General features: G+C 28.3%; 1 protein-coding gene across 5 annotated transcripts in view; it reads right to left on the bottom strand.

Moving 5' to 3' along the window:
* Positions 1–620: 620 nt before the first annotated feature.
* LOC134723190 (cAMP-dependent protein kinase type II regulatory subunit-like) overlaps positions 621–12,791 on the bottom strand; it is a 47,134-nt gene continuing 34,963 nt past the window's right edge. The window contains exons 10-16 of one of the 5 annotated variants that reach the window (XM_063586844.1): positions 11,525–11,590; positions 9,261–9,321; positions 8,136–8,204; positions 6,606–6,697; positions 5,884–5,910; positions 5,088–5,127; positions 3,149–3,213 (exon numbers count right to left, since the gene is read on the bottom strand). In XM_063586844.1, coding sequence (XP_063442914.1) covers positions 5,890–5,910; positions 6,606–6,697; positions 8,136–8,204; positions 9,261–9,321; positions 11,525–11,590 — 309 coding nt within the window. In that variant the 3' untranslated portion in view covers positions 3,149–3,213; positions 5,088–5,127; positions 5,884–5,889. Of the gene's footprint in view, positions 3,214–5,087; positions 5,128–5,883; positions 6,698–8,135; positions 8,205–9,260; positions 9,322–11,524; positions 11,591–12,791 lie in introns of all 5 variants that reach the window. The other 4 variants (XM_063586829.1, XM_063586836.1, XR_010108009.1 and 1 more) reach the window with 4 other exon arrangements.

The raw sequence follows: 12,791 nt of genomic DNA on the forward strand, positions 1-12,791 counted from the left end.
AAAAAATATCTATAACCTTTAATTTAAAACTACATATTAGTTATTAGATTCTAATTAACCATATTTGAAATAAAATTATTGATAACATACATGTATAATATCATAATTTTTTTTTTCTCTTATTCGGTTTGTATTTTCTTTTCCCCAATACTTAAGACATCAGTTAGGACGCCCTAGCTAAGATATTCCTAAGATAGCTTCGATGTGCATGCTGAGACGTGTCGTAAGTGGGTCCTAACTTTATCCTAACTTGTGTCCTAAGAAATTCTTAGGACCCATCTTAGGACAGTTTGGATAAACAGGCCCCAGGACTAAATTGAACTGATAGCAAATATCTGCAATTAAAACAAAATTCTAAAAAAAAGAGTACAAATTAATTGATTTACCTAGTATTGATAATAATAAGAGAATGAGACATAGCTGCATTAAAACCTACATTGAAATTTTTCTATGCATATTTAACTATTCCTTTAACAATGGAATCAATAAATGCAAGTAAAAATGTGTAAATTTCTATCATTTGAATTTTAACGTTTTATTAATTTGGTGTTTATCTGATACTTAGTATGGCAGTAGAAGTATAACTAGTCATAGTATGGCAGTAGAAGTTCAACTAGTCATGAGTATTTTAAATCTTTAATCAATTAAGGAACATTTCTTCATATTTCCCAACACACAACTCTGTTTTACAAAACCATTAAATAACATGCATGAATTAAATAAAACATTGTGATATTTTCATACTCAGTCTAAAATATGACTAATTTTTATGGTATGACATCATTTTTTCAGTGAACGGTCCAATCAAATATTTTTTTTCTTTAGTAACACCAAATCAAGTATAAAAGACAGAAGTACATGTATGAGAATGTGTCTATCTATCATGCTGCATGATGAATACCTGTACATGAATGCAAAAATTAACATTCATGCATATCATTTTTAGTTCTATTGGCAATTCCTTGCACGAGGGAAATACAAATACAGCACTAACAATCTACACTACAAAGTAATAATTTATACTCAACATATTTATAGTAAATATTTAACTCTACAGCACTTTCTTAGGCTTGGAGAGTCTGAACCCTAATGGCAGACTCTAAAAATATAAATAAAAAAATCCTTCCTTGAATATTGCTATGGTTACAAATTCTGAGGGACAATCTGTGATTAATATTTTTCTTCCCTATAAGACAAGAATATATAAAAATAATTTTGCTAATAAAGTAAGACTTCCCTTTAAGTTTAAGCTTTTCTAACAAAATAAAATGTAAGATTTAGTTAACTCATCAAAAAGATACTTGGCCAAAAAGTTCTTCAATGGTCTTAAAAGTAGATTTAACATTTTTTGTGAAGGTTTGACTCATTAGTATTTTGCCTAAAACTGTAGTGTCAAGATCATTCCAAGCTTTTCATTTATCATTTGAATAAACAAATTTTGAAAGTCTTGTAGAATTTCATTACTTTTAAAATTGCAGGGCCAAATAACCACTCTTTAAATTCCTCCTCCTTTCTGTTAATTGGACAATGTAAATTTTCATTTGCAAATCACTATTTGCACTACTATAAATTTTATGAACCTTTGTACTAGCCTATTCCAATTTTTACAATACTAGTTAATTTAATTGAACAACTGGGCATTCTAGAAAATATTTTTATCTGAACTCTTACATTAAAATCATAACAGATTGTAAAAACATGTTGTAAAGGAAAACCAAACACACACATTCACTAGTAACGGAAGTCATCACATGAAACAAAAATTTTATGGCAAGCTTCAATTTGGTTTTTCAGGTCATTTCAACAAATAAAGGCAGTCATTTACTTACGTATTCACAGGTACCAGAAGTTTCAAAGGTGAAAAAATCAAAAAAAATATCTGAATGTACTGAATTATGACTAGAACACATCCAACTATTTACCAGGGGGCAGTCTAAAGATGATTGAATCTGAAGATCATCTAAAAATATCATGTGGAATGGAATGTCTTACAATTTATGAAGACCGTCACACAAAAATATACAAAACTATAATAAACTTAATAATATTCAATAAAAATAACAAGTTTATTTAGCAAGTACATTATATTACAATATGTCAAGAAATATAATTAGTAAAGAACATGGCATATTCCCCAACTTATTTCATGTTTATACAATACATCAGTATCATCCTCTTAAGCTCTTCATACTATCCTCATATTTTACATATACATGTACTTTAAACAAAATATTTGGAAACAGGAAGAAATTTTTGGAAAGAACAAATTCATTAAACATACTTCTGTCCACTCCTAATAACTGTTTCAAAAATCAAAATTGGCATATATAAGAAAACTTATCTTAAGAGTATTCAATTTTCAAGGAACTTTCCAAGCAAGACCGACAAACAAAATAAATAATAAAAACCCGTAAAACTGTCGAGAAGAAATTAATAGATTAAAAAGAAAAATATAATTGCAACCATCTCATACAACTGAAAAGTCAAGAAGAATTCAATTATAAGGTATAACAAAGCATTTCCATGATTCCTCTCAGGAGACGTGAAAGAATCAATCTTCATTTAAATCTAAAGATAATGATACTAATGTTTGACATCCTCATGGGCTGAATAAAATCAATGATAAAGATAGTATTATTAGATTATGTCATCAGTATAATTCTGTGTCAGACCATTAACCATCACTTTTCTCCACACCTTTATCCAGAAACCAGTCATCATTGTAAGGTACCAGATACAATAAACAATGACGTCCTTAGTGTTTTAAAAGTACACACATGACATAATATGGACCTCATTAAGCTTATCTGATAGATGATCGTCAGTGATAACTGAATATGTTTTGGAAGAAAAAAGATTGAACAAATGGTTACAAATGGATAAACTTTACACATTTGGTTTTTAATAAAGATTCATATAGCTCAACCCTATTTGAATAAACACACTGGTTAGATTTACATTCTAGGTTTAAATTAATGGTACTATAATACAATTTGGTTTTAAGTGCCACTAATACAAATTATTCCTGATCTGTTTACAGCACCTTTGGTATGAACTTTGACCAATCCAGTCTGGTGAGCAAAAATACAATTGGAAAGAGATCACAAGTAAATATATATGTACTTCACACAGTTCATACTCCACTGACATGACAGATTTGCCTCCCTTTTTACGATCCCAAGTTTTCGATGAATATTGCCTATAAATCTCAATCTGTAAAAACGAAACTTACACTTTAAAATTGTAAATAAAACTTTCCAATTATATTTTAATCTTTGTTTTTCATTCACTCATGTGTTTGATTTCCAGCAGTTATTTTGTTATTCAGTTTTATTAAATTTAATATTATACTTGTTGACACAAAAAAATACTTGATACATGCTACAATTTTACAGGTTACAACAAATATATAAGGTACAAGTATATATTTACTGCAAAAATACATATACAATACCATAGCAACATTTTAAATTCTTTTATGGACTTATTTGGTTGTATTTAACAAATTTAATGAAAAGGCTATTTCAAAATTTAAATTGTTGAAGGTGTGAGGAATAAGTCACTCGCACATATCGTCATATAGTTGGAGTTGCTTCTGGTACGGTCATACTTTGAAGGATGAAGTTTTCACTTACTCTTCATAATAGTAGTAGCTTTACAAAGATAATTTTGTTACAAACTTTTAGCAATTATACTTACTTAATTTTCTAAAAATACTTTTATATATCATATTTTTCAAATTTATATGCACTAATCAGAGTACAAAACTAAGTTTCTGACCAGAGAAGCAGAAATGAGAAATTGGTTTATATTTAAGCAGGTGGTAGACAGCCATATTTTTTTCATAGTTTTGATCATGAATGAAAAAGGGTTTAATAAAATACAACAAAACTATATAAAATCATATTTTTGCTTTCGAAAGGTCATCTATTTATTTTTTATTTTTCATGTCCATCAACAGAAAAAAACAGAATTTATAATAATACTGCACAATGCAATAAAGTAGAATATCAAGACCATTCTAAAAAGTGCTACAGAGCCATAACTTTGAAGTAAGATTAAAAGCTATAGCATCATATAAGTTTATTATCTACTACATTCATTCACTATCAATAAACAACAGTCTACAGTGATCTTCATTCATCAATATGCATCAAGTCAGAACAGCTCATAAGCAGTGGGACGTGAAATTTCTGTAATTTATCACTTCATTAATTGTATGTTTTCTTAATGGTTTATATTTTAAAATAAATTGCATAACGTTTATAGGAAATTTAGAAAAAAAGTTATTGCATTGTATTCAAGTCATGGTCTAGATACCAGGTGAAATATATATGTATATATGTATAAAGCATAGCATACAAGCTGTCATGCTTTTGTTTTTTTTATTTATGAATTTGTAAATCAAATTAAATGGGATATTATGTTTTATAATCTTTAAAATCCTTAAAAAAAACCAAGAGAAAGTTTCTTCTAAAAAAATATGCAACTTGAAAGAAAACAATTCCAGTAATATAGGCAACTTGAAAGAAAACAATTCCAGTAATATAGTAATACATTGGCGGAAGATTAAGCAAGTATGATGAACTTAAATCACTGTTTAAGGTATAATCAGGTTAACAACTAGAACCGAAGACAGTATCAAAGCTATTCTACGAAACAATATTAAGTTATTTGATAATCAGGTCAAACTTTATAAATCCTACATAATGATATAAACTTTCAACTCAATGAGTCAGATATTTGAAATAATATTCAATAAATTTTCTTTTTTTCTCTCCTTACATAAGGAACCAATTTTGATAATTTCCATACAAAATATTTAAACAAAAAGGGGGAAATTAAAAACAATAAAATTCAAAATAATCAGTTACATTGATTCTACCAAATGGGTTGAAATTTCCTAAAAAGAATTCGAAAAAAAACCACATCAGCCAAAGCATGGTTATTTAGTTATTACACCACATTAGAAACTGATAAAACATGTTAATATAAAACGTTAGCATTAATCCTTAACCAATGCCCATTGACCTTCATATCAAATTGTGTTATAAGAAAGACTACACCAAGAAATTAGAATTTCTTACATGTATGATACTATCGAGGCTTGGCATCAACCAAGTCAAGCTGCAAAATAAATTTAGATTTATACATCTACACTAACATTTGCACACATTATCAATTAAGAGTGTATAACACTAGTAAAGACACAAACCAGATAAACACACAGTGAAATGTAAGAAGTGAGATTCACACATAGTGACTATATGAGACAAACATGTGTACGACATATGGTACCAAAATCCTGTATGCTTAATACAGTTGTTAATTTCAATAGTATGTCTTTCAAATTTCATATTAAACCCAATGAAATAAAAGTTAATCAATTTTCAATTTTAAAATTTGTAATTCAAAAAGCAATCATAAGTTCATAGATTGACAAAAAAATAGCAAACCCAAATTTTGGAATGTCTGTGTTTGAAATATTTTCAATACCCTGAGAACATCAAAATTGCAACTCAGACAGATTCTTTTAAAAAGTATAACAAATATTTAGTGACATTGGTTAAGATATCTAGTTTGTCCCTTTGATTTTCATTATAAGCTAGAATTGGCTAAAACAAATACTTTACTGAGAAATGTGATCTGACTACTAAATGGAACACAATATACTAAAAGCCTAAAAATCAAAATAATAAAATTCTCTACAATATCTAACAAAAAAAATCTTCTGTCTGTCATATAATTTAAGACCTAAATATATTGTGGAGTTTTCTTGATAATAAAAGTGATGTTAATTTTTCTATGAGGTAGAATATATCAAATATTAAAAGAGGTAGTGAAATAAGAGTGGAGGGGGTAAAAGTATCAACTCAGTTTTACCTCATTCTATAAATGTTGGGCATCAAGCTAAAATTATATTTATACAGAAAAACATTATAATAAAGGTTTTATTTTCTAAATATATAGTCATGACTATTATACATTGTAGGTCTGTAAGTCAGATGCATTGTGCACTTGAATGTCAAATGCATTTTCGGGTTGAGTACATTTTCTACATTCAAAACGTCTATAGTAAGGTTTGGTAACTTTGTAAATATTGACAGCACCAATTGGTACTCAATTATATATGCTATCAAGTCATATCATTTGTCTCTAGATTGGCAAGAAAGCATGTTCTTTTTAAATAGCTGTACTGCTTACTTGACAAATATATTCTGACACGGAGTTGCACAATGAACAGGTTAAAATGATATGCAACAGTAAAAATATGACAAATACAATGAGTCAGAACAGTTTCTATAACGAGAGACTAAATTTGGAACACATTTATCAAATAATAAAATTACAATGATACTATTGCGTATGCAAAAAAAATGTGGAGTTCAAATACATGTACATGTAAAATACCAAAAATAATCCCACATTATCTCTGAATCTTAATGAAAATGTCAGCACCACCAAAAAACCATCATAACACCTAATCAAGAATTTTCATAAAGTGGGAATATTCCCTTTTATGGAACTTAAAAGTGAAATAACTGAGGGTCCTCCACCCTTGTAGTTCATCTCAGGTCATGTACATTGGCTTTGGAACCAAATACCTGAACTAACTGCTCCTCATATTCATCTATATTTCTCTTCATTATTTCCATACATGGTCCTAAAAGTCGTTCAAATGCCTGTACATCTAGCACTGAAAAAAGAATTTTACTGTGTAAATAAAATACTATGAATTTGAATCATGGTTTAAGTATTAAGATGCAATAGTCATCAAGTTGAAAGTCAAAGTACATTTAAGTTTTTTTTTTATGCAACATTATTTCAAAGGACATGTTTATTGCACAATTAACAACTTTAATGATCATCAATCTGTTGATCAATCGATCTCAGGTTAATAACGGTCATCACTTCTGATCAAATGCACGTGCAACAATTTAAATGTTTACGTTGCAATTTCATTCAATTGAGACAATTTGTAGAATAGATGAATCAGCTCTGTTCCGAATGCAATTATTTAATTTAAAATTTGATGAATGTTGTCATTAATGAAATATGAACAAGTAATGAAAGCCTTATTTAAGCAATGTCCCACAAATTTTCATTGTATAAGTTCTTTCATACTTACCTAAATAAAATCAAAAAATGGAAAAACTTATTTAATTTTCAAAAATTGAAATCAATGAAATGTTTTTGATTGAACCAATTCTCACTCTGGCAGAGCCAAAGAACAGAAAGTTTTACCTTTCCTGTGAAGGGATCGCTATCAGAAATCATTTAACAACATTATATATATTGAAAAATTCTTTGAATGTATTAACCATTTATAAATCAGACAGCTACACAATAATCAATAGAAAAAACTATAGAAAAATATCCTGATTTGTCTCTGGTGTCAATTTTAAGTCGAATATAATTATAAGATAATGTTGATTAGTTGTCTGTGAAATCATTTTATAGGCTCAAGATATTTATTACAACGTTTTTCAATTTCCAATATATGGTTTTCATGCTATGCCTATAATGGAAACAGATTATTGTAGAACAAAGACGAGGTTTTGTCTAGCATTTAGGCTGAATTGAAACCAATACAATGAATTAAATGCAGTTGTACTTTTAGCTAATTTGCCGACATTAACTGTGTAATAATATCATTATATTGATGTGTATCATCAACCTTAACACACAATTACTAGTGCATTTATAACGATCACTTTTTTGTTATGGAATAATTGATTACAGAGAAAAATTTACACTTCTGAAGGTCTGTGAGGTGAATTATATCTATTTCATATAAATACTTATTTTTTTACATAAGAGATAGGTCAGTGTCTTCAATGTAGCCTTGGGAAGTAAATAAAGGGGGAAAGAATCTCTTTAACAGATTTCTGGTCTTGCATTAGTCTGGACAGAATTTCTATTTAGATATAGAGGCCATATATGACTACTTTGATATATATATTTATATTTATAACAAGTAGTCAATATGAAAAACACTTAACATATCCTTTAATGGGTTGTCTTTTCAAAATTTGTATAGTTTTGTTTTTGACAGATCTATGTTCCAACGTGTGGGCAACATTTATATGGCAAAAAAATGTTGCCAGTGCATATGAATTACATTGTCTACTTACCAGCTACCTTTACTCTACCTACAGCATATACACTAGCAGCTCTTGGTTTATGTGTTACTAAGGCAAGTTCTGAAATCAGAATATTTGTAGTTAAATAGCTGTCCAGACTTTTAGGGAAAGTGCATGTGCAGCTAAAGTGGTGAAAAAGCAAAATTTAACGATCATGTTTCTACAATATGTAAAAATCTGTTGTTCACATGTTTTTAAAATCAATAAACATTTAAAAATGTTCTGAGTGAATACTACTAGTACAGTCTTACACAGTAAGCCAGAGTGAATAGCCAAAACCCTTTTAAGGTCAATTTTGTGCAAAGGGATTTGCAACCTAAGCTTGAGCAGAATTATATACTTCTAAAGAACAACATTAAAGAATGGACATTGATACACACAATGTATCATTTCAATCATGCAAATATGACAGTTGAAATACATCCACTGTTGATGTCCAATAATTCATTCCAGTATCAACAGAGGATTCATAAAAACTGTACTGTAATTTACAGATGAACTAGGATTTTGTTTGTTATAATAAACAAGAGGCAATAAGAAAAAAACCAGCATACCATTTATACATATATTTGTGTCATTCTTAAAGCAACCAAGAACCATAACTCTTGAATGGCAAAAGTGAAAATCATCAATATCATAGTTGACCTCTATTTTGTGATCAGTAAAAAAATCTTGAAATTTGAAAAAGGCATTGGTGGAACGGAACATAACATATTGTACAGTAACAACTCTGAGAGCCTATCAAAACACTATTTCATATCTTCATGAGCCATACAAATAAATTGAATTCTGATTTCCAATAAAGTTGTAGTTAAATGAAATCAACATCATATGTTTTAGTTGAGAATGATAGATTAGTTACATTTTTCCTAGAGGTTATTGATGTGTAAACTGGGCCACACACTCATGAACTTTAAATAAAAGTCCAAACATTTGTGAGCTTAATACTTTATTGGCCAAAGCTATACATATCAATGTCTTTTTTTTTTTTTTTAACAACATAATAATATTTATTCATCTAAATCTTGCTTGTTACAAGTTTCACCAAGAGTCCAAGCTTCTCTTGATTGTCAATGTCTTAGGAGATAAAATGTCTTTAAAAAATTATAGACCAACCTCCAAAATAGCCTCCTTTGTTATATCTCTTAACTTCAACTTCTTCTCCACTAGGATCAGCCTGCAATAAATAATCATTCTTGATATAAGAACTTGTTTATTGCTAGAGTATAGTATACAATCATTCACAGAATTAACATGACAAACTAATATTATAGGCTACTGTAATGGAAGCTGGACAGCTTACAAAAAATATAAATCAAGTATCTTTTAATAAAAACTTGACCATCAATTAAAACTGCCATTATCAAGAATTGACTGCCATTTTTGGTGTCAGCTGCAAAAACCAATAACTAAAACGGATACAAGAAAATAATATATTTAATAGGGTATCAATTTTCATAACATTATAGATATATATGTTTCATGAAAATATCAAATTTCTTTAACACCTGAAGTATCTGTAGCTAGGACTGATTTTAAGGTATTTTGGCAGTTAAACTTAGAATCAATCTGCAATAGCATATCAAAAACAACAAATTTCTATTGAAAAGCAAATGCAAAAAGCTGTTTCTAAAAAATACATTTTTTTGTCATTTATTTTTTTCTTTTTTCAAAATTTCAGTTTTTGATTCAATTTGGAAAAGCATGTACTACCTTTGTATCAATAATGTTTGCTATCATAACAATACTATGTTTCTCAAAAATTTGAGATTCTGGAAGAAATATATATAAATTCACAGATTCCAATTAAAAAAATATCATTTTGTAACTAGGAATCAATATGGAAAAGGTATAATATCTATATATGTATGAATTTCAATTGTTGTTTACAGCCTAGCACAAAATCATTACTTGTGACTTAAAAAAAATGACAAGTGTTTACCACAATTTATTTTATGCAGGGTTCTAATTACAATGCGATTTTTACACGACCTAATAAATCATTAATAGAGATTGTCTGGTTTTGTCATTTATCCTTCAGGGATATAGTGTACAGTATTATTTTTCTACAGGCGGGAGGACGATTAAACAAAAGGATTACTGTTTTCCGATTCCCTCAAGAAATATGTTATTCAAAGAATTTGATAGTTTTTCTTAACCTTAATATGATTTTCCTATACAACTGAGTTAGTTATCTGAAAATTCACATTTGTAATACTGCATACATGTACGTATATACACATATCTTTGGTCTCTACACTTATTTATATTTATGTGACATTTTATTTACATGTATGTGCTGTAATTCTTTTGTAAATATGTTAATCCTTAGTAGAGACAAATTACATGGATAATATGAAAGTTTAATCTAAGTTGTAAACATTTAATATTAAATTCAGAAGTACTTAGTATCGACACAAAAGAGTAATTATAATAACAAAATAGAATTTTAAAAGTGACGTATGGTGGTAGTATCACTTTCATACAATATATCAATAAACTATATTCTATATATGTAATTATGTTACAAGGTCATTTAAAGACATATAATGTGTACTTTAAACTTCATTTCTTTTTCCATCTGAATAATTATGTTAGTTTGTTGTTAACTTATGTCAATCATAATTAAGGTCTTTTGAACTAATTTTTGTTCACTTTTGAATTTAGTTTTATTTTTTATTTTAAAATATTTCTTTTGTCTTTTAAGGATCATTTTCCATGAATATTTCTAATTCAAAGCTTTTCCTTTTTGTATTGCGGAGCTATACTAAGAACATTACAATAACGGGTTACAATAAACTTTTCCTTCCACTTCATTAAATCTGAAACCTTTCATGTTGGAAATAAACATTTCACACAACATTAATTAAATGCATGGCTTCTTACAAATCACTACTCTTTAAAGGTTGATATTTGTAATTAAACCCTTGTAACATAACTTCTTCATCAGTTTACCAACAACTGATTGTTATTTCAATTGACAAATTAATTTCAAACTAGATATTTTTTTTCCATAAAATTATGCCAAATAGCAGAATCTTTAGCAGCTTATAAACACTTCTGGTCATATACAAAGTACTGTGGATTCATCATTATTTGTTAAACAACACTTATCGTGGATTTCATGGGGAAAGGTGGACCACAAAATAAAATGTTCAATGAATGACAAATTTTCTAAAGACTTGTATGAAAACTTAGGTAAAACCACAAAATTAAATTTTCAATGAATGACAAATTTCCTATAGGCTTGTATGCAAACTTTGGCAAAACCATGAAATTAAATATCCAAGAACATGCAAGTTTTCCTTCATCCTCATAATTTGGTACACATGAAAATAAGTAAATCAACAGTACTACCTATAATTACTCATCAATACAACCTTATTAGTAACTGTAACTCGACACTCTCCATCTTCTATAAAGTACATACAATCAGCATCATCACCCTACAAAGCAAAAATATACCAGTATAGTCATTCTGTAATGGTGAAGTTTATTAGTGTTTTTAATTTTTTTTATTTGAATTCATTTATTTATTTTTCATACAGTTAATCTTTGTACTTGATATAAGAACACTGTACTAAATATCTTAAAAGTACAAAAACCAAAGGCTTGCATGCAGTAATGAAGTATGAATTGTATTATTTAATTCAGACAAAAAACATAGCAAACCTCTTCTTTGTAAACATTTTATTCAATTTAGATTTATTTAAAGATTTCGAGTTGTAAAGCATGCTCACATGAAGCTGGATATCCAAGTTCAGTAAGAAATGATTGGCATTTCCTGAGAAAAATGCTTCAAAATTTCATACATGGCCATTATGAGCAAGAAATATATCTTAAATTTGATAAGGAAAGATGGGAAAGAGCATGTCACAGTACAACATGCTCACATTAAGGGCATATGATACAGTTTTGATCCCGTATTTACATTTTGATAAAAAAAAAAAATCATAAGACTATTTTTTTACCCGATTTAATCAAATTTGTAATAAAAAATATACCTACATGAGCTACTTTTGGAGTAAAATCAATAGAATATTTACTCAAAATTCGGATTTGTGGTCGTATTTTCCCTTTCGAAAGAAATACATAACTTTTTTGTTTTAAAAGATAAACACAAATTGTTTTATGTTAAATGATTTGTAATTTCTGTATTTTATAACTATCCAAAAAATTTATACATTTTTTATTCAGAAACAACTCATATTTATCAAATGTTCATGAATGTAGAAAAAAACATCATTTTTTGCTGTATATTTATCAAATTTGAAAAAATTGCACTATTTACATTTTCATGAAAATTAGCAAACATAATCTTCTCGCGTAATCAAACCAAATGGCATTTTAAAAAAGAGGGGTCCATGAACTTGTTTTCAAGTTCAATAAGTTTGAATGATAAAAGTCAGTCGAAAACTGCATCTTTTCCGGATAAGTCGTAGTATGACGTCAGGAAAATAACAATTTACGTTAGCAATGTCATTATCTCCGCTGTAACTGTATCCTATGCCCTTAATAAGCTTTATACCAATTTATAAAGTTCATGGATTTGTTATTCTTGATCAAATGTTACCAATATTTCATAGGAGAAAAGAATACAGTTTCTGCCTATCTAATATAGTTTTTAGGATAATGGGCCAAGTAAGT

The sequence above is a fragment of the Mytilus trossulus genome, chromosome 1 (genome assembly GCF_036588685.1).
Source record: "Mytilus trossulus isolate FHL-02 chromosome 1, PNRI_Mtr1.1.1.hap1, whole genome shotgun sequence".
Classification (NCBI taxonomy): Eukaryota; Metazoa; Mollusca; class Bivalvia; order Mytilida; family Mytilidae; genus Mytilus; species Mytilus trossulus.